General features: G+C 32.3%; 2 protein-coding genes across 2 annotated transcripts; both read left to right on the top strand.

The window, feature by feature from the left end:
• The first annotated feature begins 3,578 nt into the window (after positions 1-3,578).
• On the top strand, positions 3,579-4,082 carry LOC145555515 (putative mitochondrial protein AtMg00310). Its single transcript, XM_081617249.1, has one exon. It carries the CDS (start codon positions 3,579-3,581, stop codon positions 4,080-4,082), a length of 504 nt encoding a protein of 167 aa, XP_081473375.1.
• Positions 4,083-15,316: 11,234 nt separating this feature from the next.
• LOC145642411 (jasmonate-induced oxygenase 2-like) lies at positions 15,317-22,484 on the top strand. Its single transcript, XM_081693590.1, has 3 exons — positions 15,317-15,908; positions 17,950-18,280; positions 22,053-22,484. Exons 1-3 carry the CDS (start codon positions 15,412-15,414, stop codon positions 22,299-22,301), a joined length of 1,077 nt encoding a protein of 358 aa, XP_081549716.1. The 5' UTR covers positions 15,317-15,411; the 3' UTR covers positions 22,302-22,484.
• Positions 22,485-26,143: the final 3,659 nt, after the last annotated feature.

The following is a 26,143-nucleotide window of genomic DNA, read 5'->3' as shown; positions in this document are numbered from 1 at the left end:
TCCACTTTGGGTTTGAAATGTAGATGAGACATGTAAATTTTATGGTACAACCACATGTATCTTGCTAGGTACAGAAAAAAATTCACGGAAAAAAAACATGTAGTTGTTTTGTAAAAAACATACCGCTGTTTCGTAAAGAACGTATAACTAACATCCAATCTATATTTTTTTTAATATCTAAAGAACATAAGTAATATTAATTTAAAAAAATGATAATATTATGTTATGAACATTATTTATATATATATATATACCTACCATAATTTAAAGATAAAATTCAAAAAACATTTCACAATAAGCAATTAATATTACATTGAAAATCAAAAAACAAAACATGGACATATGTTCTTTTCACTCTTTTTTGGTGCAAATATGTTCTTTTTAATCTAGGTATATGTTCATTACATTTGAATAGTCGTATGTTTTTTTCACTACAATTGTATGTTCTTTACATTTGTATAATATGTTCTTTTCGCAAATTGTCATCATCCTGTTTTTAGTACCAGTATATATATATTTTTATCTATTATTGTAGGAAATTTATGAAAGAGTTGAGGAATTTGTCATCTTAATTAATGACCATTTTTTAGGGGTGTAATAAGAAGGTAGTTACGGAAAAATAGGAAAGAAAACATCAAAAGGGTGAGTATTGTGCTAAACAACAAGAAGAAAATAGGAAAAAATTTCAAATCAATGATGATAATAATAGTCAAAAGTATGTTGTCCCTACATACAACACCATTAAAAATTTGACAAAAGAGCTGATACACATACAACCATTGTATATTTGTATGTTGTCCCTACATACAACACCATTAAAAATTTGACACATCAACAAAAAATGGGAGAAAGTTAAGAGTCAAATATAAATTGAATTTAATTGAACTTGTGCCTATTATTTTAGCCCATAGAAACATGACAAATGAGAATTGTATGTAGGGACCACATACAACAATTGTATGTGTAGCCTTTATACAAAAGTATGAAGGTATGTACAATCAAGAAGTTCTCAAACTATTAGTATTAAATAACACACAAGATCAAGTGACCAGCAACAAATTACAAACCTCATCAATCCCGCATGTTTATTTATAAATTTTAAAGTTAATTATGGACGTGTTCGGCGTTAGCGTTTGAGTAAGTTTTACGTGTGAGTGGTTGACAAAGTAGTGGTTAGGGTACCTTTTATAAAAAGTCATAAATCTTAGCTTTTGAAATTAGAGGTAGCTTTTAAGATAGCGGTTGAAAATTTCATCTATAATTTTAAAAATAAAATATTGATTTTTATATGTAACAGTTAGTCAACCACTACGTTACAGAACACTCATACCGACCTAAATTATATATCTTCATAACTAATAGCTTGTTCACAGCTAAAAGCTACCTACACAGCTAAAATCTACATTCACAGTTATGTTTTGTTGAACACACCTTATATGCTCCACGAATAATAAATTAATAATGATATGCAATAAAATTCTGTACAATAAATTATGATAATTTATAATTACTAATCTATTCTATTCATATCAAATCCAACTACCAATCTCCATGAATTAGTGTTTCAATAAAGCAATGATTCTGTTCATACTACATTTATAAAAATAATATTTTCTTTAGTATTTAGGATTTATTTATTCCTTTATTTGCCATTTCATATTCCACTATAATTAAAATTTGTAAGGTCAGTAAGGTAAACAGCAAAAGCCCAATGCAATATTAACATATATAGTGGAATTTTGATTATAGCATAAGGTGACTGCACACTTTCAGCTGAACATCACGTGCTTAAATACTCTTTATTATCATTATACATTTATACTTTTTGTTATTTTTGGACCACAATGCATTATTAATATGGTGCTACCTAATACTTATATTGTGAAAAAAATGATCATGAGGATGACAATTGACAAACCAAAAAAAAAAAACAAAAAAAAAACCGACTTTGCAATAATGCCTAGTGTTTTTTCAAACAATTGAAAATATATCTACACTTTGAAAATAAATGCAGAGTATATTTCTATTCACCTTGCTAAAGTATAGTCTCCACATAAATGAATATTGAAAATTTGTTAAGAATGTGACATACTGACATTCATGTTAGATTAGCTATTTAGCTCACTTTATTTCAGTTCAATTCATTATTATTATCAATTTTTATTGTAATTATTATATAAAAAAAATTATATATACGAAGTATAGTATATCAATTTAATTCAGTTGAGCCCAATTTAACTCAAAAAAACAAGTCTAATTTAACCAAAATGCTAAACTGATGATTGAAGCACATATATAATTAGTTTTTATTCTTTATCACGCCATATTTAATCTATTCATCTATTTTTGTTACATGCATGTACTATCAAATTAATATGAAATTTATAAACTACAATCTACGTGATATTGACAAATCAAGAATGCTAAATCTTTGCAACAAAATTAATTGAACCATAGCCGCTTGAAAAAAAAAAATGAGACCACGACGTTTAGATGATTTTGAACGAATGACGAACCTTTCGGAGCCAAGTTCTACATTAGTAGATTTGAGTTACCTCCAAGTGGTCAAGCCAAGACATCATTCATTTTCCATATGCTTGAAATTGAAATCTTTTTCTTTAGTGCAATATATACTTTGTTAATGTGTCAAGAAATTTCGAAAGTATGATGATGAAAAACTAAAGTGAAACAATCAACATGTTCAATTCCAACATATTAAAAACACGAGGAATTTGAAGTCCGATAATTTTACCTATTTGCATTGAGATCACGTACGATCTCTTGCACATACTCATTATCTAGACTTTTAAAACAGTACACAATCTAATTACTCATACTTTATGTCTTTATAGATGATTCGTTTTCTTTTCAATTGAACAATTTCATGCAGACACTCTAGCTTGTCAGTTGTAATGCACTACGACTTTATATAAGATTTTTTCACTGTACTTTCTCGGCACTCAAATATTATTATTTTTTTTTTTTTTGAAAGGGCGCTCAAGAAGCATTATTATTAATAAACAACAAATTGTATACAATATCAAGTTCTACCAAGGTAGTGATATACCTTGATGAAAATCACTAAAAAAAACACTAGCTCTACCCCATTAGCCGGATCTTGATACTTAAAATTGTTTATGCATAAGTTTAATAATTAATATATTTATTTATCAATAAACAAACCTTATAAAAACATAAATATTTTTGATTTATACATTAAAGTAAATCTTAATTACAAGATGGCACATAGCTATACATTTTGTATTATAACTTTTAAAATCTAAATACTACCTCCGTTACATATTATTTGCAACGATTTGACATAAAGTAGAGAGGAAAAATGTCTAATCGTTGCAAATAATGTGTAACGGAGGTAGTATATAAGATAGTTAAAGTAAAGTAAGCAGACAATACAAAAGTCAAAACTTTATTTGCAACTTAATTAACCAAAAAAACCAAAGTAATGAATATATATTGCAAAATTTATGATGCATATATACGTACTATGAAAAGTCCGAAGTGTCCTTTAGTTCGGGGTGAGTCAGGAGCAAAGAGAAGAGTTGATGAGCGTTTTAAAAATGCGACAGGTGGACAGACATGAAAAATACCTTGGTATCCCTACCATCATTGGCATATCGAAGAAAACCATCTTTGAAGCTGTTATTGATAGAATTTGGAAGAAACTCCAAGGTTGGAAGGAAAAGCTACTCTCTCGGGCTGGAAAGGAAATTCTCCTAAAATCTGTTATTCAAGCTATTCCTTCATATTTGATGGGTGTTTACAAGTTTCCGGCTTCAGTTATCCAACGTATTCACTCGATCATGGCAAGATTTTTTTGGGGATCCTCGGATGGAAAACGGAAAATTCATTGGAAAAATTGGGATTCATTGTGTACCTTGAAGTGTTTGGGTGGCATGGGTTTTCGTGACCTAAGTGTCTTCAATGATGCACTCTTGGGCCGTCAAGCTTGGAGATTATCTAAGGCTCCGGACTCTCTTCTTAGCCAGGTCATGAAGGCAAAATACTACCCAAATAGTGATTTTCTTGATTCATCTTTGGGGCTTGCTGGCAGCTTTTCTTAGAGAAGCATTAGGTCATCAAAAGCTCTCATTAAAGAGTGTATGCTGTGGCGCATTGGGGATGGGAGAAGGGTGAATATATGGCACGACCTTGGGTGGTTGATGGAGAAGGCATGTTCATTTCAAGCACTGTCAGAGATGATTTGCAAAGGGTTGATGATCTTATTGATGCGGACAACATGGAATGGCGCACTGAGAAGATTGATGAGGTGTTTAATGAGAGGGATGTGCGTTGTATCCTTGCAATTCCTCTTAGTGAACAAGGGATTAAGGATGAGTTATGCTGGGCTTTCTCTAAAGGTGGCGATTACAAAGTCAAATCAGCTTACTTACTGGGGAAGGGATGTGATTTTTACAAATTCCACCATGCTTGGGTGGAAATTTGGAAAGCCGAAGTTATCCCCAAGGTGAAGCACTTCTTTTGGAGACTTTGTACTGGCACTCTTCCAACCCGAAGTCTTCTTCTCTACAGACACTTAATTGAGGACGCTTCCTGCCCATGGTGTGGTGTGGAGCTAGAGACTGTTGAGCATGCCTTTGTAGGCTGCAACCGGGTTAAGGACCTCTGGGTGGACAGTCAATGTGAGCAAATGGCTGTGTGGGGGGTTGCTACCTCTCTCTGTGACTTAGTAACTAGCTGGAAAACACTTGATGCGAAAGTGGTACAACGTGGTATGTTCTTGGCTTGGTGTATATGGGGGGAACGAAACCTCAAAATTTATCAGAACAAAGACACTCCCAATGAGATCATCACCCAACGTGTCGCTCGCTATGTTGAAGAGTTTGGGAGCTATACCACTCGTATCTACAGCTCTGTTATCTCTCACCCTGTGCGAACTAGAACAACTTGGTTAGCTCCTCCTGAACACCTTGTTAAAATTAATACGGATGCGTCTCTTGCTGATGAGGGATGGATTGGATTGGGTGTGGCTGCCAGGAACCACGAGGGCACCATTCTGTGGGCTGTTACCCGTAGAGTAAAAGCTTTCTGCCCCCCTGAAGTGGCTGAAGCGAAAGCGATTATGTTCGCACTCAAAACTGGCAGGAAGTTCGGGGTGCAGGACATCATTCTGGAGTCCGATTGTAAGCTGGTGATTGACCGTTTGTCAAATAGTGCCATTAGCTCCATGGAGTTGGATACGGTATTAGGTGATATCCTTTATTTTTGTACTTTCTTCCGGTCTGTCATTTGGTCCCATGTTAAACGTGATGGCAATAGTGTCGCTCACTCTCTAGCTAAGCTTATTCCTCTCGGAGTTGAACAAATTTGGGAAAATCATTGTCCCCAAGATGTAGCTCCGTATGTACTTATGGATCGCCTTTCTTCTAATTAATGAATGGCTTAGCTTTCTTTCAAAAAAAAAAAATATATACATTCATTTTCCTCTTCAATGTTTCATCACGTCGTGTGTGCTTTGCATTCTTTGATATTCTATGAATCTATGTATGTAGGTCACGTATCAAACATACATATAATATTAAAAGGATAAGAGCTATATATAAGCAATAAATTCATTCTTGGAAATTGTATTAAATTAGGAATTCATGAAAAAAACACTCGTAAATAAGTGTAATTAGTGTTTATATTTTTATAATTTCTCAACTTTTTACGATTTTCAAGTGTAAATTTAATGATTATATATAGCCCTAAGTGCTATGTATAACATTTTCCATATTAAAATAACAACTCGTACAATTAATGATAATAATCTTCTAAGCCAACATTTTGGTGACTCGTAAGTTTCTTTCTTTTTTTTTTTTTTTTTTTTTTTTTTTTTGGGTGTTTAGAGAGCCACAAGGACGGATGGTGAGAATCGATTCAGGATCACCTGAAACCGAAAGGGGAGCTCTAACCACTTAAGCTATCCCTCCTTCTCTGACTCATAGGTTTATTGATCGAGGAAGGTTTAATTTTCGTTGGAGTTGTACATAACATGGTGCGCAAACAATATCTTACCAAAAATAGATCAACTACTTTTATTTAGTTTTCCAAGTGAACTACTGTTAGATGATTAGATCATAAATTCTGTGATAAGAATATGTCACACCCATGTGAACTTCACGTGCATAAACTTGTCATACACAAAATACTGGATTTTATTTGTCGGCAAAAAGTTTTCAACTTGTATTATAATTTATAATTGTTCCCCACAATTAATCAATTGTTCATCCACATCCTTTGGATTTGGAACACTAGCCGAAATTTTTATATATCACACCTTGATTATTCATAGTTCTTTGTTTTCTTATGCTTTCTAATTTAATTATGGGACTATGAATCATTATTGAATTGCCTCAAATTAGTAATTTCAATTCAGTGCATTTATGCCTACCATAAAAAATGCTATTTTCATCTCATATACAAAACTTGTTTGAGTTTTTTCCACTGAAATTAAAGTTGTAAATTACTTAAAACTAATGATTAAAAGTACATATATACATGTGGGGTTAGAAAGAAATAGAGATAAATTAAAAATAGTTGGAAATACTTAATGAGATAGATAGCGAAAAAATTGTTGAAAATTGATATCAAAAGTATATATATATATATATAAGATGACAATTCATCAAAAAGAAGGTAATAATGTCAAACATGTCAAACAATTCAACCTTTAAATAGAAACGTGCATTGTAATTTGGTTTACCAAAGAGGAAAACAAGCATTGCAGTATGAGATAGAGGGAGGAATAATAATAATAATAATAATAATAATAATAATAAGGAATAAACAAATGTATTTTGATTTACCCAGGAAAAAATGTTACAAAAGTTATCGTTCATTAGGTGTCAATTACAAAAGTTAACATATATTTAAATTAGATCGGATCAAATCAGGCGAGTTGAATTTATTTGAGCTAGACGTTGATTTCTTAAGCGTGGAGGTGTTTGGTTGGATATTGTATTGAATAAGTGTGGCTTAGAATAAGATGTAAAATGAAATGTGTTTGTTTGTGTGTAATAAGTATGAATTATGAATAATGCATCATTGCATCAACGTCACATTGCACTCTTCTCTGCTTGTTGCCGTTTTCTTAGTTAATTATCTCAACTTCCGTGATCGGCATGAATTTCGGCTGCTACTATTTAACTGTTTTTATACCTTTTTATTTAATATTTCGGCTGCCGGTTTTCATATACTTTAATACACTTAAATACATTGTATTGATGGTTTTGTAAGAGTTACCCTAGCCAGCACATTTAAGTAATCGTGTCATGATCGAATTAGATACTCTCTTCGTTTCCTTACTTAAGTTAGTTTACTTTAGAATTGTCAATTCGAGTTGAGAAAAAATTAGTACTTTGTAAGAGTAGCATCTAATTATCTTTAATTGATGCTTAAATGTATGTACATTTAAAATTATGCAAAATGAAAACATGAACAAATAAGGAATAGGAGTTTTGATTGTTGCATGTTAGAGCACAAATAAAGTGTTAAGATTATTAGATCAGATATTTTGATTAGTGGTTTTCTTGATTTTAGGACAAAGTTTGTTATGGGTTTGTTACCCACTTTTGTCTTATATGCTGTATATATACTGTCATATTACATTTAATGAAAGTGATTTCTTTTTACCAAATTTACTTCTTCTTCTTAATTGTTCTATTCTCTCTCCTTTCTCACACTAAAATCTGGGTTTGTTCATGGTATCAGAGCTTCAAGGAAGCTTAGATTGTTGATTTTCGCTGTTTTCTTGCGATAATCACAGTATTTTTCTTCTTTCTTTATTATCAATCGTTTCTTCGATTGATTCTTCCTGATTGATTCTCTCTGTTTCTTGATTTTTTTTTCTTGAAATTTTATCTTCGATTTGTGATTTCGTCGAATTGCGATTCCTCTTTGCAATGGAACAGAATCAGCAGAACACTAATGGAGTTAATTTCTCCGATCCTTATTATCTCTCTAATGGCGATCATCCAGGCATGCAACTTGGAAATCTGTTTCTTACTGGTTCGAATTTCATCAATTGGAGTCGAACGGTGCGTATGGCCCTGATTGCTCGCAACAAATTGCAGTTTGTTGATGGAACTTTACCGTCTCCTGGAGTTGATTCTCCGGATTACCAGAAATGGCTGCGAAACGACTATATGGTAATGTCCTGGTTATTGAATTCTATTGATAAGAATTTGGCTGAGAGTTTCATGTTTGTAAATTCTTCCGCTGAATTGTGGAGAGAAATTACCGAGAGATTTGGACATTCAAATGCTCCTCAATTGTTTGAGTTGCATCGCAATTTAGGGCTTACAAATCAGAACAATGATAGTATTGCTGAATACTATGGGAAATTGAAAAGTATTTGGGATCAATTACAGACTCTCGAAGGTTTTCCTGATTGTAATTGTGGAGCACTGAAGTTATGTAGTTGTGGTATTTTGAAGAAGATTCTTGAAATGGATCAGAGGAAGAAACTGATGCAGTTATTGGCCGGTCTTAATCGTGATTATGATCAGGTTAAGACGAATCTATTAAGTCTTGATCCTTTACCTTCGATAAATAAGGCATATCATACTTTGCAGCAAATCGAACAACAGAATAAGCTAAATATCATGTCTACTTCTGCTGAATCAAGTGCTCTGCATGCTTCTGTTAATGCTGCAATTACTCCTAAGGTTTTTCCTAAACCTACATATCAGTACAAGAAGGATTTCAAGAGGCAGAAGTCAGAAGTAGTTTGTGATCATTGTAAGAAGCGTGGTCATCCAGTTGATCAATGTTTCAAGCTGTATGGTGTACCTGAGTGGTATACTTTATTGAAGGCAAAGAATCCTAGTTCTGCTAGATTGGCGAGTAATGTGTTTGCTGGTTCTGGTTCTGGTCTTCTTGGCAAGGCACCATCACAGACTGGAGATGTATCTGCTTCTACTTCTCATCTGCCAGATCCTACAGTTATGTCTCATCTGTACAATGATTTTATGAAGATGATGCAGAACAATGCTCTCTCAGACAATCCTTTATATTCTCCTGCAGTGAATTTTGCAGGTATAACTGTTGTCTCTCATGTTGTTGATTTGATGAATATGTTTGATAAAAATGCTTGGATTATTGATACTGGTGCTAGTGATCATATGGCTGGTAATTTGTCTTTATTTGCTTCAATTCACATTCTAGATATTCCAATTAAAGTTAAATTGCCTGATGGAACAATTGCTATGGTTTTATATGCTGGTTCTGTCAATTTGACACCTGATCTTCTTATACAAAATGTGTTCTATATTCCTTCTTTTAAGCATAATTTGCTTTCAGTAGGAAAATTGTTAGATAGTCATAATCTGATTGCACAATTTGAGAAGAACTTGTGCTTATTTCAGGACCTTCTGTCTAATCAAGTTAGAGCAGTTGGAACAAGATGTTCTGGACTCTACAAGTTTACTCCTGTTTCCTCTCATTCTTCTTTTGTTCCTTCTTTTCATATGTCTTCTCAGCATGATGATAATTCCATGCTTGCAAATAATACTATTACTAAGACTGTAATTCCTAGTATTGATGTTATTCATGCTAGGTTAGGACATATTTCTGCTAGCAATTTAAAACATGTAATTGTTCCAATATCAGGCAATAAGAATTGTGAATTTTCTTGTGAAGCATGTGTTCTTGGGAAGCATCATAAATTTCCTTTCCATTTATCATCTTCTATGGCTGCTGGTTCTTTTGATTTAATCCATGTTGATTTGTGGGGTAAATACAGAAGGCCTACCATGTCAGGTGCATCCTATTTTTTAACTATCCTAGATGATCATACTAGGGTTACTTGGACTTATTTACTTCAAGATAAGACTCAGGTTTTGTATGTGTTGTCTGGTTTTCTAGCATATGTGAATACTCAATTTGGTAAGAAGCTTAAATGATTAGGAGTGATAATGGTACTGAGATCATTCAAGATGCTTGTGCCAAGTTTTTTGCTGAGAATGGTATAGTCCATCAAAGAAGTGTTCCTGGTAACCCACAGCAGAATGGTAGGGTGGAACGCAAGCATAGACACCTGTTGGAAACAGCTAGAACATTAAGAATTCATGCTCATCTTCCTTTTAAATTCTGGGGTGAGTGTTTACTAGCAGCTACTTACCTGATTAATCTACTGCCTAGTTCTGTTTTGGGGTGGAGATCTCCTTTTGAGGTGTTGTTTCAAAAGAAACCTGATTACTCTCATCTAAGGGTTCTTGGTTGCCTTTGTTTTGCTGCACAAAAGACAGGTGATAAGTTTGAGGCAAGGTCTAAGAGGTGTGTGTTTCTGGGGTATCCTTTTGGCCAGAAGGGATATAAGTTGTATGATTTACAGGCTCACAAGTTCATTTTGAGCAGGGATGTGTATTTTGTGGAAGATTCATTTCCTTTTAAGGATTTTACAGAGAATGAGAGTTCTTTGATTCTTCAAAGGGAACTTGTGAATCCTGCTGTGGTTGATAATCCTGTGTTTCCTGAGTTGCTTGTTTCTGATACTCCTTCTATTTCTTCTTCTAGTTCTCCTATTCCTCAGGATGTCTCTGTTTATTCTGGTTCTGATAATAGTCTCACAGATAGTTCAGCTTCTTCTTCTCCTTCTAATGAAGTTCAACCTCCTGTTCCTAGAATTTCTCACAGGGTAAGGAATATTCCTAAGAAGTTTGACAATTTTGAGGTTAATATTCCTGGTTTACAGCACAGACAACCAGACATTCAGTCAGATTCTAGTGCTTCTTTCAATATTTTTGCTACTCCAACTGTTTCGGTTTTGGATAAAGAGATGCAGGTTAATATTGCAAATGTATTAACTGCTTTTGAACCTAGTACCTACAATCAAGCAAAAGATCATGAAGAATGGGTTACAGCAATGAATACAGAACTTGAAGCCATGGAGAAGACAGGCACTTGAGAAGTTACTGATTTGCCTGATGGAAAGAAAGCAATTGGCTCCAAATGGGTTTACAAAACTAAGTTTAACCCAGATGGAACAATTGAGAGGTGTAAGGCTAGAATTGTGGCTAGAGGGGACAAACAAGTTGAAGGCAAAGATAACAAACATACTTTCAGTCCTGTTGCTAAATTCTCAACTGTTAGAACTATTATTGCTTTAGCAGCTGCTCATGGTTGGGATATACAACAAGTCGATGTGAATAATGCCTTTCTTCATGGCTATCTGGATGAAGAGGTGTATATGACACCACCTCAAGGTTATAATAAGGCTATGCCTGGTCAAGTCTGCAAGCTAAAGAGATCAATTTATGGTCTTAAACAAGCTTCAAGGTGCTGGAACAAGGAGTTAAGTCAGTTTCTTATTGATTTTGGTTTTACCAAATCAAAGCAAGATTATTCAATGTTTGTGAGAAGGGAAGGAGATTCTTTTACTGCTGTGGTAGTCTATGTTGATGATTTGTTGATTACTGGGAACGACAGTGTGCTGTCAGATTCTTTGAAGACAGCTTTACATAAGGCATTCACTATTAAGGATTTGGGGCATCTCAAATATTTCCTTGGAATTGAGGTTACAAGGTCTGATTCTGGTATTCTTTTGAATCAAAGGAAATATATTTTAGATATGCTTAGAGATGCTCACATGGAAACCTGTTCTCCAACTCAATTTCCTTTGCCTAGAGGTTTAAAATTGAGTAATTTTGAAGGAGAACTGCTTTCAGATCCTGAGATGTTTAGGAGATTAATTGGAAAGCTTCTGTATCTTAATCTTACAAGGCCTGACATTAGCTATGTTGTTCAGCAGCTAAGTCAGTTTCTTCATCAACCTAGGCAACCTCATATGTCTGCTGTTACTCATGTTCTTAAGTATCTAAAGGGAACCTTGAACATGGGTTTGTTTTATCCTGCTGATAATGATTTGAGGCTTTCTGCATACTGTGATGCAGATTGGGGTACATGTGATGATACTGGAAGATCTTTATCTGGTTACTGTGTTTTCTTGGGTAAATCTCTGATTTCCTGGAAGACTAAGAAGCAGCAGGTTGTGTCTAAAAGCTCTACAACAGCAGAATACAGGAGCATGAGTTATACTACAAATGAAATTATCTGGTTGGAAGGATTGTTAGAGGATTTGGGTATACATGTTCCGACTCCCATCACTCTATTTTGTGATAATGTTTCTGCAATACACATGGCAGAAAATCCAGTTTTCCATGAGAAAACTAAACAGTTGAGAAGCAAACATCAGAAATTGGATGTACATTTTGTTAGAGAGAATGTACAGTCTGGTTTTATTCAGACAATTCATGTGAAATCAGCTATGCAACTGGCTGATATTATGACAAAACAACTTGGTGCAGATCAACACCATTTTTTGAGTAGCAAAATTGGTTTGATTACTCAAATTCCCTTTCAAAATTGGCCCTGTTCTTCTACCCCAGTTCCATCTTGAGTGGGGGGTGTTAAGATTATTAGATCAGATATTTTGATTAGTGGTTTTCTTGATTTTAGGACAAAGTTTGTTATGGGTTTGTTACCCACTTTTGTCTTATATGCTGTATATATACTGTCATATTACATTTAATGAAAGTGATTTCTTTTTACCAAATTTACTTCTTCTTCTTAATTGTTCTATTCTCTCTCCTTTCTCTCTCTACTTTCTCACACTAAAATCTGGGTTTGTTCATAAAGGAACAGGAGCTGAGTGTGAGGGATAGCTCAAGTTGTTAGAGCTCCCTTTCTAATTCCAGAAGATTCCAAGATTGATTCTCATCCCGCCTTTTGTAATTCATAAAAAAATGTTTGAGGACGAATTCAACTAAACTGTTAGTTGTTAAAGACTTCTAAAGGTCCAATTCAATAAAAAAATTTAAGTCGATAGTTAAAACTTAAAACCCATGATTAATTTATATAAACTATATCACGTCCATTATATGAAAACTCGTAGGATTTGAAATGTGGATGCAACATTAAAAAAATTTTAATTTTGAAATTAAATTAAAAATATATTATAATAGTTAATTAAAACAAAATTTTACATTTTTGAATAATCATGGAACGAGAAAAGCTAATATTCATAGAATGGAAAGATCGGCATACTCATACACTCGCACACATGTTTATTTTGTATGTTTTTTAGTATATAAAATTGATTAATGGAAGATATCAAATAAGATATCAAATGGTTCACGACTTCATTTGGCTGATAGTGAAATGATCTCCACTTGAGCTTCTTTGAATCTTCACCAAATAAAGAAATAAATAATTCCATTTCAGCATACATAAGTGTAGTTTCGAACCAATCATGTATTGCCATTTTGGACCATTAATCCTAACTTTTTTTTTATTTGGCGGGCATTAATCCTATCTTAACAAATTACATCATCTTGAAATTTCTTTACACGAATATTCTCGAGTTTCACTCAGTTTATCTTTCTTATTTTGGCGTTTGCGGATGTAGAGGCCGTTAGTTGTTTACAGGTTATCATTAAAAGAATTTGTTTATCCATGTTTTTCTTACAAGTATAAAGAATAATTAAAGAGGATGGGAAGCTAATAATTAAGTTGTGCATGGGCCGAGCCGGCAAGAAAATGGCCCGAGCCCAGTACAAGCTTAGAGGAAGGCATTCATCAAATTGGCACAAGGGTAGGCACGGCACGAAAATGACCCGACACAGCTTGACACGAGGCCAACATGTCGCTAGAGATACACTAGTTCGTGGGTCATGGATTGTACATGAACGTCATTTTCAAAGGTTGGCACGAACACAACGGGTCAGCCCGTATATCGACTTACCTTTTTTTAAAAAAATAAAAAAACTATTTCACCAAATATATAAATATAACCGATCCGAGGAGCCCCGCTTGCATGGCATGTGAGTCAGATAGTACATGCATTCCGCTTTAGAATGATTGGTATGAGCCCATCATGACACGACTTTTTCTTGGTTTGTTTAGGTACGACCTGCTTGAGCACAAGGCGCACCGGCACAATATGTGGACCTACACCAACCAGCCAGTACCCACCTTTACACGATATAACATGAGAGATACAATGGTGGCTCATAGACTGTGCATGAATATCAATTTGAAAATTTGGCATTAGCCAAACAGTATAGTCTGTGTCGTATGTGTCTAAGATCTATTTCTTACTAATAGGTCACTAATTTACGAAATATGCTAGCATGATATATGGGCCGGGCCTACACGTTCAAACTAGAGGTGGTCAACATTGGCACGGCCTGCTAGCTTGCAATATAATGTTTGGAAAATTGCACGATTCATGTCTCCCATTTGACCACCTTATTTAAATTAAATGTTGGGCAAAATAAGTCATGTGGGATATTGTTATGAATTAGGTTTATTTCGATTTATATTTTCACAAAATTAAACTTTCACATATTTTTTACTTGCTTATAATTAAAGATATAAGAATGAAATTATATATTGATAAACGTAAAAGTCTAAACATTGCAACTTAAAAAAATGCCCGCATAAAGAAAGAGTGAGTATATATGGATGAGGGGTCCATCACAAAGGAGTGAAGAAAGTTTGTAAATAATATCAGTGGAGAAGGAGATAGGCAATAAGAAGTAAAATACAGAAAAATAATTCTATATATGTAAGAGATAAGTATATTTATTAAGTGATGTAGTTATTCAAATATACACTATTATATATTTTTTTTAAAAAAATAAAAACAAAGGATTAAGTATGTACTTCATTTGTTTTTTATTTAAACGAATCAGTTTTGATCGACACATACATTTGCCAAAACGTAACTTTGATCATTAATATCTTTAATTTTCTACTAGTAAAATTTGTAACAAAATTATATTATGAAAGTAAACGTTGTGATGAATCTAATGGTATATTATATAATAAATTAATTCATTTTATAATAACAAAAAAATTAAGTCAACCATGAGCCATAACATATAAATAGTGCAAAATTCAAAATGATGCATTTAACAAAAACGAAAGAGAAACAAAAGCTTAGCCAAGTAGCCAATGCATGATCGAGTGTGGTAGCTTAAGTAGGCTCTCTTTATCTCCAATGTCGGCCTGTCATGGTCAAGTAAAGACACTCCCACAAGGCCACAAGCACATCCATCCTAACCCAAACCCAAATGTCCCTTTCTTAGTTAGTAGGCAGTACTACCTTTTATCACACTACTCTCACTAACTCGCACGTTTTATATTATTTTTTACCCTATTTATCCCACGTTCCTCTTTCCTTTCTATCACCTCATCATTTCTTTCCTCTCTTCCTTTAACTCCCTCTTCCCCCCTTTGACCCCCCCCCCCCCCTCCTACAACACCACTATAAATTCCAAACTAATTCCTTCTCTTTTTTCCATCATCATCTTAAACAAATTACCAAGCAACATAGCTAGAGATTTCGTACTTTTGCGAAGAAAAAAAATAGTATATATATATAAGATCATGAGTTGTGTTCAGGATTGGCCTGAGCCGATAATCCGAGTCCAATCCCTATCAGATAGCGGATTGGACCGGATACCGGACCGCTACGTCAAACCAGAGACGGAGCGGCCTGTAGTGGAACCCGTGGTTATGGACGGGGTGGACATCCCCTTAATAGACCTTTCAGGCCTCTTCTCTGGTGACCCAGATAAAGTCCGGGTCACCAGAGAAAAAGTAGGCGAGGCCTGCAGGGTCTGGGGATTCTTCCAAGCCGTTAACCACGGCGTCCCCCCTGATCTCATGGATCAGGCGCGCCAAACTTGGCGCGAGTTCTTTTACCAACCCATGGAAGAGAAACAAAAGTATGCCAACGACCCTAAAACTTATGAAGGGTATGGAAGTAGACTTGGGGTTGAGAAAGGCGCTGTTCTTGATTGGAGTGATTATTACTTCCTTCATTATCTTCCTTCTAACTTGAAGGATCACTGCAAATGGCCTGCTCAACCTCCTCATCACAGGTACCTACCTTTAATATTTTACTTTTTTTTTTTTTAATATCAAAATCAACTCATTAGTTTAATTAGCAAGGACATAACAAATAATTATTTTAAGACTTTTAGTACCATATATAAGTTTTAATAGAAAGATAATATAATAATTTTTAAAAAAATGTGAAAAATCTCCATATTGGAAGATAATGGGGTTCATTCTTGTCCTTGATATTATACGTTTTTATTCTCCTTATTTTTTTTTTTTTTTTATTATGAGGCACATAGTTATTGACTTATTGTCCAATAAAGAATCATAGAATTTATCTTTAAAAGTTGCTACCAGATTTTTGGGATCAGATCAAGTAGGGACGAAGTTTATAGAGAGTAATATTTATAGAAGAACAAACACGTTTTTAAAATGTTGTTCTAGCTAGAATTTATTCAAAAAGGTATTACCTAAAACTTGAGATAAAAGTAGGGACGAAGTTTATACAAGATGATTCTATACAATGGTACCTGGTGGAGACCGGACACACGTACATATGAAAAAGCGAGGTAGGATTTACCTATGAAAAGTGTTAAGGACTACGTAATATTCGAGTTCATAGTAGTGCCGAAGCTTTAAAAAAAAAAATGGTTCTTACAAAATTGATTTCAAAGCATTGACAAAGTCAAATCATACATTTAAGAGGAGCTGAAGGTTTCTCAAGAGATAGAGCGAAGAAAGAGGATCTCAATTGTGTAAAAAAAAAAAATTAAATTAAATAAAATCTCATGATTAAATTGTTTTTAACGAAGAAGTCTTGCTTACATTTTCAAACTTGTTTACATTTGTATAATACTCTTCTCATTAAGTTGCTAATTTCTATATTAGTAAACAATCTTAGCTTAGCTTGCTAATTAAGTAAATAACTTCTAAAATGATTTACGTAATTAAAAAAGGCAGCAAATTTAAAAGGTATCCCCTTATTTATTTTTATTTATTAAGTCACATGGGTAAGATTAAATTTCCCTTTTCCACAATATTTTTAGTTGGCAGGTGTTCATTGTTTTTTAATTCAATTAACTTGTCCCCCTTTTCGTGACACTATCGCTAACTCGAGTTTGATTATATAATTTATCAAAAGAGTTTTTCAAAGCATAAGAATAATTTAAATAATTCCCAAAATAAAAAAGAGGAAAAGTTTGTTCGGTCAAACATTGTCCAATTGCTATAATAACACTATAATATTGTTTTTAGTTTGAGATAAATATCATTTCATGATAATTTGCATTCAACATGATTTTAATATATTACTATATTAGTCATGCAATTGTCTTACACTCAAAGATCAAATTCAAATTTAATGACATTGCAAAGTATTCTAGATGAAAAATACATATAACAAAGAATTTATTTTAGTAAATTATATAATGAATCACTGTTTATATATGATATTTATTTGTAAGATAACTTTGTGTCTGCTGTGTATAGTTACGTGCCTGCACTGCTTATAATAATGTCTATATTCATATTGATCACGACGTGTTAATATAATAAAAGAATTTGTGGATAATACAACACAATAATTTTAAGGATCAAAAACATGTTAACGTGCTAACTTTTTTTTCTACTAGATTTAGCATGAATTTTGGTCCATAATAATAAGATCATCTTTCATTATAATGGATACTCGTGGTGCTAAATTAACACTACTATGTACTTGGTTTACCATCAACTATGAACCACGTTATCCAATTTCTTTATCCTTAATTAAGGGCCACTCTTTGTGCTTTCTTAATTGTCATCCAACGTTAGACAATCATATGCTATGAATCCTATGATCTTTAGTAAGTAAGCATCAAAAGTCCTAAGATTTTGTTAATCATTAAATTAGTGTTTTGTTACCTTTTTATCAATTTTGCATGTACGAGCCTAGATCCCTTAATTATCTTTGAAATAAAGTTTATTAATTTTTACCCTTAATTACATGCTAAATTGCTAATATAATCCTTATTTTTGTACGTGTAACTTATTAATGCTATTCGACCATATGACTAATATATTAATATAATCCGTAAAATGCAGGGAGGTGGTCGAAGAATACTTAGGTGAAGTGGTGAAATTAGGTCAAAGATTAATGAAAATTTTTTCGACTAATCTTGGATTAGAGGAGAATTATCTTCAAAATGCATTTGGAGGGGAGGAAAATGGAGCTTGCTTAAGGGTGAATTATTACCCAAAATGCCCACAACCTGACTTGACCCTTGGACTGTCCTCTCATTCGGATCCGGGTGGGTTAACCATTTTGCTGCCGGATCACGATGTACCGGGTCTTCAAGTCCGTAGAGATGACAAATGGATAACCGTTAAACCCGCTCAACATGCTTTCATCATCAACGTTGGTGACCAAATTCAGGTACGTAATTCTCTATAATAGTAATGTGCTTATGTGCTAAATGTCTAAGGCATAACTTTGGAAGACTTTTTAAAAATAAAAAATAAAAAATAAAAAAATAAAAAAAATAAAAAAAAATTGTCAACTTTTATAAAATAATACTATAATAAATTAAGCATGTTATATATAGTACACATATAAGATTAGTCAATCATTTGAGTTCAAACATCTTTTTTATGGTTGAAAAGACGGTAATCTTTGATTTAATTACTATATAATCATTTCACTAACATGATTGATAAATTTTTTAACGCAAATTTTATTCATGACTGAAAGCGTGGATTATGGTAGTAGTTATATTGCAGCACTTTTTTAACTAATCTGTTTTGACTCGAGAAAATATGATATATGCATAAATAATATTATTAGAATGCCCCCTTAAATTTACTTGTTAGTTTAGTCAAATCACATTTGTGAAACGTGTTACTTGGTGTTTACTTTTTCATATATTTGTGTACTCTTATATGTTACTCCATAGTAAATTGTTATTCTTATTCATACTCTATGACATAATATGCATTTAAATTAAAATATTTCTTCATTCATTTTATATGAATTCTCGATTATATTATATTTATTCGAAGCAAACAACAAGTAGGGTGTGTCTACAAGCGGTGAATGTTTTAGGAAGTGTGGTGGGGAGGAGAATATTACAAAAAGTAAGATAGAGATAAACACACTAAAGAGAAGGCCATAATGAACAAAAAACGGGTTAAAAAGGGACAATATCCTTTTAAGATTATCATAAAATCTTGGTTTCTTTTTTTGTTTTTCTATTTGAGCTAGGAATTCGAATGTATTGTCATTGTGTAATTAAAACTCATAAGTAAGACCTTGTTGAACTAATTTAAATTGTTTTTTTTTTTTTTTGTTGCAAATATAATTAATACTACATCCGGTCCAAATTACTCGCAACTTTGGAATATTTTATATCTCACAAATAATACCCTGAAATTGCGAGTAATTTGGATCGGAGGTAGTAATTTACACTTATCAAAACTTACTTTAGCTTCTTTTTCTGATTGAATGACGTTTCTTTTTTTTTTTTCTTTTTTTATTGCAAATATAATTAATAATTAGTATAGATCGAAATTGGTTTTTATTATACAAAATAGCCTTAATTAAGTTAATAAACTTAGAAATCTATTTTTTAATTAGTTGCTAAACTACCTCATTAAACAACCTAATCGGCTAATAAATTTGCTATCAAATCCACAGAGGAGGGCTTGCCAATCAACACTAAGTAAGAAATGCAATGTGGAGGTTTTCTAGTGGACTCTATGATGCCCTCAATCTTTAATTTTTAATATGTATTAACTTTTACAAAACATCAATAGAGTTCATCTTATTGGTCGATAACACCTTCTCTAGATATAAAGATAACCTGATTTATTGTTCACTTTTTTGGTCTTGTAACGTGGAATCTAACTAGACAAAACAAAAATTGTCTTATAAAATTGGAATGTGGAATCTAAGTAGTAGACATGAATGCTATATACTTTATTTTATTCTAATTTAATTTCATAGTTGAATATAGATTATAGAATGTTTTTCCTATCATTGGTTGGGACAAACAAGTCAATATATGTGTTAGTGTTTCATTATTCCAACATGAATACATCTTTTGCTATAATTAGAATCAATATTACTAAAAATAATAGGGAAAAACAGAGCATCATGCAAAAAATAACTATAGATGGTATGATGAATGAGGGGGTGAAAAAGATACCATCATGTGAATTGACTGTATTATCCTACGATATAATTTCTCAATTTTGTCCTGTCAACAAAAAAAAAAAAAAAAAGAAAAAAAAAAATCACAATCTTGTAACACTATATAATAATCATTTTCATTTTGATAATTTTATAAGACATAAACTATAGACATTTATAGTACAATAATTTCTCTCCTTATGTATTGCGACAAATTTTATATGTCGCGTGTCAATACATAGATCAATTATTTAAAAATATATATTCTATATATGTTGGTATTGTTATATTTAGGATCAACCACCTGTCCTGCATTATAAACCCTTATCTATATGAATTAATGGATAAGAAATGTACAAATTAACGATATTTTGAATTGCAATCACATCTTATGAATTGAACTTGAAGTACTTTATGGATTAACTAACCTCATTTTTGTCGTTTTTAAAGCAAGGAAGGCTATTAGTCAAGTGATTTATTTTTATCAATAATTTGTAATATACATCACCTACTCAATGAAAAAGACTTAATTTGTCATCTTTAAAATGTACTAAGCATTTTGTTTAGGGTCCACCATGGTTCAGGTTGGCCCTATCTTTGTTGTCTCTATTTAGATTGGTAAAACTATTAAATATCAAAAATGAAAATATGAACGTAATAAATTGTTTTTAGTGAAAAATCTTTAAAAAGACCAACACACCTATTTATTCTTTTTTGGTGCAAATAAATCAGGTTGCTTATTCCATATAATTACGTGATGGATTAGATCATCATACATCTAATATGAAATGATTGATAATAATTTTTCCAGTGGTTGTATAAAATTATTAATTCCATCATCCTTAATAACATGGTCACCAAAATTCTGTCAATAATAGAGCTGGGAAAGTAGTTAAGTAGTTTTATATAGTTTGAAGTGCTAAGCTAGACAAGCTAGTTGACAAGAAACTAATTAATTTATTAGATTTCTTTTATAAAACGATTAAATGATAAACCATTTCTAGATATTAGATTTTTTTTCACCTAACGAAAATACATTTTTTGGTCCAATCAAGTCTAATAAGTTATTTATGTGAAAACAACGCACCATTAGTATAATAGGAAGTACTCCGATATTAGGATTTGCTCAATAAAGTCACCATTTGGTGTAATGTACAATCACTTTTGCTGGCCAATTCCTCTGGTGTACCCCAATCTTCATCCCATGTGCAAGATTTCATAACTCTTATATGGACCAAATATATTTAGGAAGATTTATGATACGATATCATATAAATAAATATGGAGTATGATAACTCATTCGAATTTCGGAGTATTTGACATCAAAATTAATAAAACGTGCATAAAAAAATTAAATAAAGGTATCAACTTGAACCATATTTATTTGATAAATAGCAACTTGAAGTTGAACAACTTGTTACATTGTTCATTTGTTCCATTGTTTGTTAACCATGCAATTGAAAGTTGAATTTTTTTTTATTCACGCCTTTCTATTTTTAGTTGCACACTTGCACTAGTTGGCATTCTTATCTTTCTTTATTTAAATAATGTCATTTTACGTGGAATTTGTACCTCCTCACATGGTTGATGGCATACCATTTTCACCCTTCAAATTAGTGTTCATACTATTTGAAAAACTATGGGTAAAATTTTCAATTAAATTTTTTTTTTAGTAGTTTTAATGCCATAAATTTTCAAATACGAAAACTATGGATCTTCTCAAAATAACAAAAAGGGCTTGATTTATATGTATCAATGTAAATGCAATTGAGCCATTAAAAAGACGTAAATACTACTACGTACAAAGTAACAATTAGGCAGAGGTGGTTTCTCAGTAATTAGTAAACCTCTAATTTTATTCCACTGATTCAAATATTCTTACTTTTATTAGATTTTATTGAATATTGTATAATTTTCATATGCATACTAGGTACATTATGAGTTAATTCAGTGTTCGTTGAATGGTATTTTTAAATTTATATGGTCATTAATTAACAATTTTCTTGATTAATTGTTGTAGGTGCTAAGCAATGCTATATACAAAAGCGTAGAGCATAGGGTAATTGTAAACCCTAATATAGAGAGAATTTCGTTGGCATTCTTCTACAATCCAAGGGGTGAATTGTTAATTGAACCAGCAAAGGAACTTGTTAGTTCTGAGAATCCAGCATTGTATCCATCTATGACATTTAATGAATATCGTCTCTACATAAGGTTAAAGGGTCCTCGTGGAAAATCTCAAGTGGAATCATTGAAATCTCCTAGATAAAAATAAAAAAATAAAAAAAAATAAAAAAAATAAAAAAAAAAACCCATCAAATATATACTTCTTATAAGTTATTATCTAAGCATGAATTAGTTTATTGTATATGTATGTATTTGCCTTTTGTGGCTATCAAATGTAATTTCATGGAAATAAATCAAGTTAGTCGTCAACTCTACTTTTCTTGTTTCTTCTGTTACGCTTTGTTTTGGATAGCAAAGAAGGAAGGAAAAGAAGGGGAGGAAAAATGGAGGAAGGGAAGGGAGGGAAAAGAAAGGGAGGAGGAGGTGAGCTCAATTTTCCCTCCAAATCTCTCCAATTTTGGAGAGATTATGGTTATTATAGAAAAAGAGAAAATGGATCCCTCCCTCTCCTTTCCCAATTCTTTTACCCAAACAAAAGATTTTGTCCCCCTCCATTTCTCTTCTCTTCTCTTCTCTTCTTTTCCTTCCATTTCTTCCTATCCAAACAAAGTGTTAGAAATTATAGATACCAACGAGGCTAAATATAGTGGTTCCGCGAGAATATAGACTTATTTCAATCTTCCATGGTATTATAATTATCGAATAAGTGTACTCAATTTTATATTGGTATGTAACGAAGACCTTGATGGAGTAGACTACTTACGAGTTAATCAACTTAGCTCGTATACGTGCACAAGCTTACACCCTTAATGAAAGTTTGACCTACAAAGCTAAATTAACTTAACCTAGAAAAGGTATCGTTTTATTAGAATCCTTCATTTTATTACCAAAAAAAAAGGAGAACAAGGACTTACTATGACAACTTAAAAGAAAATAAAGTCAATTTTAATGTATGTACCGTAGTAATGGTACAACCACATAATATATAAAAAAATGTTGTCACTACCTTTACCTTGTAAATAAATACTAGCCTTCTGGCCCAAGTAATGCACGAGTTATTCATAAAAAATTGCATTGAGAGACAAGTGAGGAAATATCAATAAGTATATATGTAATTGAAAACATGATTAAAGAAAATTTTGGAACTAAAGTGGCGAATAGAAGGTGTAGGTGTTGGGGTGGGGTGGGGTGGGGTGGGGTGGGGGGGGGGCGAAAATTAAAGAGAAAAGAGGAATTGAGGATTGAATTGAAGAGGGGAGATGATGATGAAGGATTGAAGTGTGCATGGAAGATGAAGCATAGGTTTAATGAAAGAATTAAAGAGAGATAGTGTAATAAAAAATTAATAATGTAAGAAGACATGTGACACTTTAGTTAGAAAAGAAGATAGAGAAGTGTAATAAGATGGGGACATGTGTCTTTTTTAGTTAGAGTTTTCAATTTCTAAATACTAAGGATAGATAAATTATTATAGAGTACTATTAGTTTTATTAGTAGACCATCTCAACCAAAAACTTAATCTCGGTTTTCTACTTGAGGTCCAAGATTATGTTTATACTCTATCACATCCCCTCATACAAGAGCTTGTTGGGCTTAAAGTGTGGATGCAACATAGACTCTCCTCATATTCGGTGTTTGAAATTTCACTTAAAGGCGGAGATGGATAATTTGAACCCGTGACCTCTATGTCGTGTGGGCTCTGATACCATGTTAGTGGACCATTTTAACCAAAAGTTTAAGCTTCTGGTTGAGATCCAGGATTGTTTTATACTCTATCAGCTTTTAGTTGAGGACCTTGAGGTCCAGAATTATGTTTTATACTCTATTAATATTGATAAAAATAAATAAATAAATAAATTGTCCTAACCTTATTTAAATGTATTTTTTCTTCTTGAAAAAATTGCAACTTCTAAGGATTGATAGATCAACCATCGCTCCACTTAATCTTAATGATCAAATTAATTGCACATTCGGTGGGATGTCACTTAATTGCACTAATTAATCACAAGCTTTAACTTGATTAAAACTAATTGACATTGGTGTTACATACTTGTATATAGTACTCTTGTTATGATTTGAACCTGGTCAAATATTGAATTAAACCTGTAATTTGCAATTCTTATTCACATGGCCTGTCTCATTCATTGGCTTTAACTTTTAGTCCTCTGCATCAAGAAATGATCTTTAGTGGTTGTTGGTCTAGCTTGTTACATATCAATTTCAATACCACTTTACATTTAAATGACAAATATCGCGATTGCAACAGGATTGGAAGTGGCTTGCAAAGGATTGGATAAATACATCTATCTTATGGTCCAAATTATTGGGTTCGGACCTATCTTGTCGGGCCACATTCCATTTTGCATTAGTATAATATTGTCGTATTGGGATTAGCCTGTACGATTTTGTTATTTTTAGCATCTTTTTAAAAAAGTCTCATATTAATAATATATGCTTTCACTAGTAAAATAAATTAAGATAAGTTCAGATACTTTAGTTAAGTTCAAATAATTGAAAATCAGGTGAATAAAACACATCCTTTTAAAGAAGTTATCCCTTCCTTATGTAATGTCTTCCATATAGAACTTGGGATAACCCAACGCAAAGGAATAATCAAACGTGGATAAGGCGAGCTAGCATCGGTGCTTTCCTTTATTTTTTTGGGTATCTTGAATGGCGGTCATCAAAAGCAATTATCAGCTTTATTGAGGCGATTGTATTTATCTAGTTTTACCTTTTTTTTTTAATTTTTTTATTTTAGAACAGTGTAGTTTTATTTGAGCTATATGTATTTGGTACAATATAGTTAAGGTTACTTTTTCTAATTATGTGCTTGTAAAGTTGTAACTTCATTCTATAATTTGTATTTTGTCGTACCTAACAAACTTGTTGTAACTTCATTCTGCAATTTGTTTATAGTCGTATCTAACTATCTAACAAACTACAACCAAATGTACAATGTATAATTTCATAATAAATACACCAAACCTTAGTGATGCGCATCTTGCAAAAAGTTTTCTAGGACGATTTATATGAAATGGAAATGAGAAATAATGAAGTGTTAGTTGAAGACAAGTAGCTAAAAACAAAAGTTCTCCAAGTTTTTGTTTCTCAGCCGAAAATGTGTGTACTACAACAGTTGAGGTACAAATGCGGCGCATGCAAATCGGGAAATTATGTAATGCAAGTCGGCAGAAAATAAAACTCAACATTTTAATTTTAAATGAAAATGAGAATTGTACTCCGTATACGTTGTATTACTATAGTTGGTCTTGTATGGACCCGGTCTACAATAAATTATTTTAGACCCAAAATTTGACACTTTTAAGTTTCAAATAATATAATCACATTTTGGATGATATAATCACATTTTTAGATGATATAATTATCTTTTTTGTGAGTCATATTTTGAATTATATAATCTCATAGTAAATCATTTAATGAGATTATATAATTATCTTTAGGATGATAAAATTTAAAAATCATCTTTTGACCGATGTAATTTACTATTTGATACTTTTTATAATCACAAACTTTTAAATAAAACGGATGTTCAGTAAATTACTGAACATCCGTTATAAAGTGACAATAAAATGTGCAAAAGTTACACTAAAACGCACAAAAGTTATCGTGACATATATAAGAGTTATTTATGCTTTATTGATAAATTTGACAAAAGTGACACTAAATCTGACAAAAGTGTACTCGATGTACAGTAAATTATTGAAAACCGGGTGTATACAAAAATTTTCCTTTTATAATGATAAATTCACTTTTTGAGTGGTACATTTACATAACAGTTTCAAGATGATATAATCACTTTTGTAGTAATATAATCACATTTCATATAATATAATCACATTCGTATGGTATACTAGAAGATTGGGTCTACAATAAGTTATTGTAGACCGAGTCTATTCTAGTCTTTACCGTATTTCTATATTACAGTAAAATAATGTAATCTATACACCAAGCTATGCTTGG

Source organism: Chenopodium album, chromosome 8 (genome assembly GCF_948465745.1).
Source record: "Chenopodium album chromosome 8, dcCheAlbu1.1, whole genome shotgun sequence".
NCBI lineage: Eukaryota > Viridiplantae > Streptophyta > Magnoliopsida > Caryophyllales > Amaranthaceae > Chenopodium > Chenopodium album.
This window is presented reverse-complemented; position numbering and strand designations above follow the sequence as displayed.

Coding starts and splice junctions, on each gene's coding strand:
- LOC145555515 (XM_081617249.1), top strand. CDS start 3,579: ATGCGACAGGTGGACAGACATGAAAAATACCTTGGTATCCCTACCATC.
- LOC145642411 (XM_081693590.1), top strand. CDS start 15,412: ATGAGTTGTGTTCAGGATTGGCCTGAGCCGATAATCCGAGTCCAATCC. Junction 15,909..17,949: donor GCTCAACCTCCTCATCACAG/GTACCTACCTTT, acceptor CGTAAAATGCAG/GGAGGTGGTCGAAGAATACT. Junction 18,281..22,052: donor ACGTTGGTGACCAAATTCAG/GTACGTAATTCT, acceptor TAATTGTTGTAG/GTGCTAAGCAATGCTATATA.